The following is an 8,287-nucleotide window of genomic DNA, read 5'->3' as shown; positions in this document are numbered from 1 at the left end:
ATAGTCTATTTGGCTAAGTTTTTTTCTTTCTTCCCAAAACCGCTTATTCCAAAGTTGAAGTGTTTGGACAAGATTTTAGAAGGAAAAAAATATTTTTGAGTGAAAGCAGAAGCAACTTTTGAGAAACAGAAAAAAATAGTTTCTCAAGTACTTTTGAGAAAAATCTACTTGGAAACACTTTTCAAAAATTTGACCAATTACTAATTACTATTGTTTAAAAGTATTTTTCAAATTAATTGGTCAAACACAAATTGTTTCTCAAGAAAAAGCTTTTTTTAACTGAATTTTATGGAAAAAAAATACTTTTAAAATAAGATTATTTGAGAAGTTTAGTGGGCGTTTGGACATAAGAATTGTAAAATTTTAAAATAGGGGAATCTTTTTTTTTTCAAATGAAAATGGTATTTGAAATTTAGAGTTGTGTTTGGACATGAATATAACTTTTGGGATGTTTTTGAAGTTTTGTGAGTAATTTGAATGAAAATTTTGAAAAACAGATTTTGGAGTTTTTTTAATTTTAGAAAATTTTCGAAATGCATTTTTCAAATGAAAATTAAAATTTTTAGAAATAAGCGTTGATTTCGGTAAAAAATTAAAAAAATTTGAAGAAAAGGAAATTCTTATGTCCAAAACGGGCTATATTCAAATAGGCTACTAGTCACCAAATTGAATTCACATTAAAAATGATTAAAAAAAGTATATACTAAACATATATTGTTATGTCTCCCCACCTTTTAAAAATAGTTGTGACATGTAAGGGAGCTGCAACTTGCCACAACCCACCCTCTCGCTTTGATACTTGGCCCTATTGCATCGAAAACCCCACAAATCTCAACAGCCTTTTCTGATCGTATCCCCCCTTCTATCTCTCTCTCTCTCTGTTATTACTCTACCAGTTTACAGGGCAGAGATTTTCTCTCTCTCTCACTTTCTACCTGTAACGGAGCAAGTTTCAGAGAGAGAGAATAGAATAGTGACTAACGAGAATGGAAAATGAGTAATGGTAGTAGAATAATACTCCAGTATTTGAGTAATGAAAGCAAGTGAGTGAGATCCAGCTCCTTCTCGTGATCTCATCTAATCGACCCAACCTAAGCCCTATTTCCGTCTTTAACGCCTCGGTTACTCCAACCTATTACTATTCTACTCTTTTTCTCCTTTTCACAAAACGAACTTCTTCAACTCTCTCTCTCTCTCTCTCTCTTTCTTCCCGATATTTTTTTTCGTTATTCTCCATCTGTGTCATTGTAGGATTCTAATTGAGTTGTCATTGGTATTTTTTGAACACTAAGGGATTGATCCGAAGACTACTACGATTTGCTTGTTTGGTTTCAGATATACATCTGTCTTCAATGCTGAAAAGCCTCATTTTCGAACACGGGCTTCTCTTCTACTCTGTTTGCTCGATTAATATATCTTAGGTAAAATCTCTATTGTTGCTAAACTACTTAGTTCTTAACTAACTGACAATAATTAACCTTAATTTTGTCATTCAATTGCTAATTGGATATTTGTTCTCAGTGGGTATCTTGCTCGGAGATTGAGGTTGGCAATTCGAAAATGTTAACTTGTATAGCATGTTCAAAGCAGCTCAACACTGGATCTCTACGTGAACCAGAGGAAGATAACACGGCTGCTACACCCAGCAAAAAGCAAGCCATTAAAGCACTTACTGCTCAGGTTCATTCTCCTCATTCTCTTAACAAATAGACTTAATTAAGTTGCAAAATATGTTATTAAGTTCAAATGTCTGTTTGTTTATATGTTATTTTGATGATTTTTTTAGATCAAGGATATGGCTGCTAAAGCTTCAGGTGCATATAAGAACTGTAAGCCATGTTCAGGGGGTTCAAATCACAACCAGAACCCTAACTATGCTGATTCTGAAACTGGGTCTGTGTCCGGAAGATTTCATTACTCGTATAAAAGGGCTGGGAGTTCAAATTCGACGCCAAAAATGAAAGGGAGATTGAAAGTGCTATCTAGTGGCGAAAGTACGCCCGTCTCAGTAAGTGGCCGGAGCGAATCAGTTGTCGGTATGGAAGATGATGATGAGTCAAAAGAGTGGGTTGCTCAAGTGGAACCCGGTGTTCTAATAACGTTTGTTTCCCTGCCTGAGGGTGGAAATGATCTGAAACGAATTCGATTCAGGTATTGATCTGTTCCATTTGCTTCTCTTTTCTCTGCTTTGATCTGTTCTTCCAAAGTTCTTGTTTGTTTGGGAGTGGTTACTGTTACATTTTTTTCTGCTTTTTTCTGTGCGTGGCCGAATGACTTTTTGATGGGTCGTTTTCTAGAATGTGATTTTTAATTGTACTGTAATGTAGTTGGACTGAATGGACTTTTGTGTATCTAATTGTGCTGCACTATGCCCCAAATTATGGAGTGGTCCAAAAGTGGGTCTTTTTGCCAAGACATAAAATATTGGCTTGGTGACCTTACAAAGTGAATATTAAAAAGGTACGAAAGAAGCATATACAATATTCAGGCTTCCAAATCCTATTAGTAAGGCCTTAAAAATTAACATGCCTTGCCATTCTTGATGGATATATCTTGCTTTACTTATAGGTAAAACAAGCTTAACCATTCTTGTTATGTCGTCGAGCTTTGGGCTTCAGTTTTCATGTTGACTGGCAGGGTTAAAGGGATGATTTAGTTGACTGGGATGAAGTTATGATTTTGGTATACATAATGATCGGCTTATTTAAGCGTGACATAGTTGGAGAGTTCCCCTCTTGCCAATATCATATAGATCAGGTTTTAGGAGGGTCTCATGTTCTACTGGCAGTGTGACTGGGTGTCCCCTCTTATATAGCAAATTATTGAAGACTTGTACATATATAACAGGGTAGAGCGGACCAGTTGTCTGTTCCACATGGCTGCATACCAGTCATTTGTTCTCAAATCTAATATCTGATGATCTTAATGAAAGCTACCATCTGGCATAAGCAGAAAAGTACTCCATGGACATTTTTACCGTATCATATTCCCGCTGTCTCGTTTCTATTATGCATGTGTCTTTAACAATGCTGCGGAAAAAATAAATTAATGTTTCTTGCTGACAACATTTGACCTTGTTTCTTTTCTTCTCAATAAAACTATAACATATATTTTCCTTCCTAGGTCAAATTGCAATTTTTGAGTATGTTATTGTGCTTTTCCATCTTCCTATCATAGAGTGCTTCCTTCTTCTACCAGTAATTATACAAAGTTTACTAATTAGCTTCTGCATCGTGCGTGAGGAGCAACTGAAATGAATTGCACCAAATTGTGTCTAACAAAATTGTCTGTGATGAATTAAAAGAATTGGAATCTTGCTCCTCGTGTCCCAGCACTTTTTGCTTACTCTGCTATAGCTCCAAAATTAGAGTCAATGCTGCTCTGGACTGCTGTAATCACGAATAGCCAGTCAAGTTCTGAGTTTTGGAATCTTCAATTGGAAGATCATCTCGACAAGATGCTTCTTTCGTTTAGAATAAAACCTGGTTGAAGTTGCAGACATGATTGGTCGTCTTTTTGAGCATTCAACTCCATTATGTCACTACTTATTCTGACGATCATTATTAACTGATGGAGGAAAGCAGTGATGCAACACTTGGCCTTTCTATATGAATAGGGATTGTCCCTGCTTTTTCATGAGCATATTTTTATGCATCTTTTATGATTGAATACATCTTCCACCTTCCCCCCATCTTGGTCATAGTTGGTAAACTGGTTGGGAGTTTTAAAATCTTACTGATGTTTTTGTCAGCCGTGAGATATTTAACAAGTGGCAAGCCCAACGGTGGTGGGCTGAGAATTATGACAAGGTCATGGAACTATACAATGTCCGTAGGTTCAATCAACAAGCAGTACCCTTGCCAACTCCTCCGAAGTCTGAAAATGAGGTGCGCCTTTGTTTTCTCCTCTTTTTATAAAACTGTTGCTACCAATCCTATTAAATTGCTTGGAGCAGCATTCTTTTGTTCCGCCTTGCTCTTTTGCTTTTACAAGTGCATGTATGTGTTGTATGTTTCTTCATTATATGTACCCTTTTCTTTCAGAACTTAAAGCTTGAATATGCTGAGAGTAGCCCCGTAACACCTCCACTAACCAAAGAGCGTCTCCCTAGCCACTTTCATCGTTCAACAGGTGAGGGCCACTTGTCGTCAGGCTCTATTGAAGGAGATCCATTGCAATCTCGTCATTATTATGATGCAGGTGGTCTTACTTCGACCCCTAAGCTCTCCAGCATCAGTGCGTCAAAAAGTGAGAGACCATCAATGGACGCTTCTGCACGGTCTAGTTCTTCAAGGGAGGCTGATCGCTCCGGAGAGCTGTCCGTTAGCAATGCCAGCGATGTTGAGACTGAATGGGTTGAAGAAGACGAGCCTGGAGTCTATATCACGATTCGAGCATTGCCTGGTGGTACTCGAGAGCTTAGAAGAGTCAGGTTCAGGTTAGTAATTTTTTTATGCATATATCAGCTCCTATGTTATAACAGAGGGCAATATCAGAAGTGTTAAATCTGTCTTTAATCTATGTAGATTCATCTTGCATTTTGCTGGCGTCTACTATAACTTTATCTGGAATTCTACAACAAACCTCTTGCTCCCTCTTCATATTCTCGAACTGATTAAAATGGAATAAGCAAAAGATTCTCACTAAATAAATCTGATGAATAGAATAGTGAAAGCAGTACTTGACCAACTAATCCATCTTCTTCTGCACCAACCTCTACTCTTGTGTGCATGAGTTCTGCTCCAAGGAATTTCAGTGGGGATGGAGGGTAATGAATTGTTAATGTTGTCATCCTCTCAACTGAATCTTTTATGGTCGATACAAGAATGAAATTAGTGTGTCACTGTTCCCTGATTCAGAAAGACACTCGTCTTTACTCAAAACCATCTGACGGCTGAATTACTGTATTCTTTGTCATACTAGTATCTAAATTTAGGGTTGACATCCATCTGGATGTCTATATTTGGAATGTTTTCTGGTGCTTTCCATTCTTTTGATTGAGAATTGAGATCCTTTTAATCTTGGGAGACATTAATCTGTAAAGCTGTGTACTGCTTCAATGAACCGTCCATTAAAAATTCAAGAAAAAGATATGTACTTCTGATTGAATAACATCTTGTTTATTCATATCATGATTGAAAGATTAAGTACAGTCTGCGCTCTTTCTGACATGGAATGAGCTTTTTATGCAGTCGTGAAAAATTCGGAGAAATGCATGCCAGGTTGTGGTGGGAAGAGAACAGAGCCAGGATCCAAGAACAGTACTTGTGATTTAGGACAGACTTTGGAGTTCAAATTTAAATTTATCCATAATTGGTGTCTCTATGCTTGTTTCTTTGACATCAATCCTAGTGTTACTCTTTTTTGTCTTCTTTCTCTTTTAACTAGTGCTTTTTAGGATTTTATGTGGGTGAATTTTTTTTAGAAACGAGGGTTATTTGAGGGTGCAATGATGTGTAGTGATTGTTAATGAAGAAAATTGCGAATCACATGAAACGTAGCTCGTGTTAATATATCTACCTACTTTAGTTTGATTTATGAGATTGCATTTTCATACTTGTGTTAATATATCTACCTACTTTAGTTTGATTTATGAGATTGCATTTTCATACTTGTGTTGATTGAAGGATTACAAGGACAATGACATCCACCACAGTCAGCATGCTTGTGTGTACCCTGTTAATTTGGGAGTGATTATTTTGAATTGTAATATGCTTATCAACTTTTTAGACTAGCTTTAGAAGTGGCAAAATTCAAGTACTCCACTTTTTAGCTAGCGTTTGGCCATAGATCGCAAATTTATTTTGAAAAATCTGATTTGGGTGAAATTTAGTTTGAAGATGAAAATGTGTTTGGACATACGTTTTCAAAATATATTTTTCAACTTTATTTTGGAAAAACATGTATATAATTCCCAAGTTTTGGCCATAGATCCCAAATTTATTATGCGTGATGCATCTTTTATATGTTTTGGAAGGGGTATAATGGTCATATTATTACGGATTTTTTGTTAGTTGGCTACGAAATCAATAGTTTTTAAAAATAGGGTACAAGTTAAAAGGTGGCATAAATATAGGGTATGACTGCAAATCCCCCATTATTCAGACGTCTTAATCTTAAAAAAAAAAAAATTCCTTCCTATACCATACATGAAACTTTATTACCAAAAATGTGCACAGTTTCTAATTTACCCGCCCTGTCCACATTTTTCCTACAATTATTATACCATTCATTAAATACTAATTATTAGTAGCTGAATCTTCCTAATTAGGCGTGCTAAAATTCAGGAACAAAATCTTCTAATTGATTTTGCCACAAATCAAATCTGTTCAAAAGCTCAATTCGTCGAAATCAAATCTGTTCAAAAGCTCAGATTTGTTCTTCGATATTTTCGCTTAAGACACAAATCAAAAGCTCAGCTCATCGAAATCAGAAGCTCAATTTCAAATTGTAGAAATCAGTTCTGCAAAAGCTCTGTTCGTCGATATTCTCTCTATTTCTCAATCGCAAATTTTAGTAATACAAAGCAAATGAAAAGAGAGCAGCAATTCCACCATTGACAGCCATTAAAAAGTTTGAAAGTTTTGAATTCAAATTTGGGTTTTCAAAAATCATTATTTGTTTGGATTGGGTGTTGTTGAAAATAATCGGGAATATGGTTTGGAGTTTATATCTCAATTTTGAGGGGGTTTGGTAAAGATTAGACTTGGTTTTGACTGAATTTCAGATTGAAACTCGAAGAAGAAGAAGACATATTGCAGAAATTGTAGATTATTTGTATTCTGATTGTAGATGCTTTATTTTCTGTTTTCACAAATAAAAAACGGCTAAAACTTCTACAAATCTTTTGAAAAAACACAATTATGTCAAAAATCCCTATTATGCTACAATTGAATGGGAATTGGGATATAAAAATTTAATGTACCCAGTTTGTAGATATTTTGTAGATAAATTGTAGATTATTTGTATTCTAATTGTAGATGCTTGTTTTCTGTTTTCACAAATCAAAAAGGACTAAAACTTCTACAAATCTTCTGCAAAAAATGCAATTATGTCGAAAATCTCAATTAAACTACAATCGAATGGGAATTGGGATATAAAATTCAATATACCCAGTTTGTACATATTTTGTAGATGAATTGTAGATAATTTGTATTCTAACTGTAGATGCTTTGTTTTCTGTTTTCACAAATCCAAAACGACTAAAACTTCTACAAAATCTTGTGCAAAAAATGCAATTATGTCAAAAATACCAATTAAGCTACAATTGAATGGGAATTGGGATATTAAAATTTTAATGTACCCAGTTTGTAGATATTTTGCAGATAAATTGTATATTATTTGTATTCTGATTGTAGATGCTTTGTTTTCTGTTTTCACAAATCAAAAACGCCTAAAACTTCTACAAAATCTTCTGCAAAAAACACAATTATGTCGAAAATTCCATTTATGAGATTGGACGATCTTTATGATTTAAATGCTTACAAAAAAGTTGGCAGAAGAATCAGGAGTGTCTATACCAACCTATCAAAAGAGCTAAATAGATAGTTTTTAGGTTCCATCTTCACCTGTAAACTAGAATTTGAAAATGCTTTTTTATTTTCTGAAATACGTATAGATGCAATTTTCTTCAAATAATTGATTGAGATTTAATTAAATTAAAATTGCACTTGTTATATAGACGTGATATTCAAAGCATCTATCCCATAATAAACTTCTCCATTTCTACTTATTTGAGTATATTTTTCAGTAGAGGAAAGTTGTAGGGGACTGCAACAACATGAAAAGATGGATTAACCCGATGGGCAAATATGGGAATAAGACGACACAAATTTCAGTACTGCCCACTTTTGCATGTGATTTGCCCAATTCCGGGGATTTTTTCCCATTTTAAAATATTTAACTCATAAATTCTCCTGAAATTTAAAATATTGAAAATGGTGAGAAATTTGTTAAAAACGGGATATACGGAAATCCTTTAATTAAGGAGTAAAAAACGTCTCATTAATTATACCCTTAATTAATTATGGTATAGAATTGGTAATTTGGTATACTAAGTGTAATTAAGTCAAACCTTAAACATTGAGGGTAATAAAGTTTCCTATGTGGCATAGGAATGTAAAAATGAGGCCTAAATACCTTAGCTTCTAGCCCAATAGCATAATCAGTAAAGGGCCTATTCATATTCAACCCAATTGGCATCTGAAGCATTTGGTTTCAAAATGTGCTTTTTTTTGGAACAGCTTCTTCAACTTTTCCAAAAAAGATTTCAAACAAATACCACTAA

The 8,287-nt window shown here is 34.7% G+C and overlaps 1 protein-coding gene across 1 annotated transcript; it reads left to right on the top strand.

The window, feature by feature from the left end:
* Positions 1 to 762: 762 nt before the first annotated feature.
* On the top strand, positions 763 to 5,538 carry LOC109210134 (protein Brevis radix-like 2). The gene is made up of 6 exons (XM_019373504.1): positions 763 to 1,421; positions 1,522 to 1,680; positions 1,787 to 2,151; positions 3,752 to 3,887; positions 4,044 to 4,438; positions 5,193 to 5,538. Exons 2-6 carry the CDS (start codon positions 1,561 to 1,563, stop codon positions 5,269 to 5,271), a joined length of 1,095 nt encoding a protein of 364 aa, XP_019229049.1. The 5' UTR covers positions 763 to 1,421; positions 1,522 to 1,560; the 3' UTR covers positions 5,272 to 5,538.
* Positions 5,539 to 8,287: the final 2,749 nt, after the last annotated feature.

Source organism: Nicotiana attenuata, unplaced genomic scaffold, assembly GCF_001879085.1.
Source record: "Nicotiana attenuata strain UT unplaced genomic scaffold, NIATTr2, whole genome shotgun sequence".
NCBI lineage: Eukaryota > Viridiplantae > Streptophyta > Magnoliopsida > Solanales > Solanaceae > Nicotiana > Nicotiana attenuata.
This window is presented reverse-complemented; position numbering and strand designations above follow the sequence as displayed.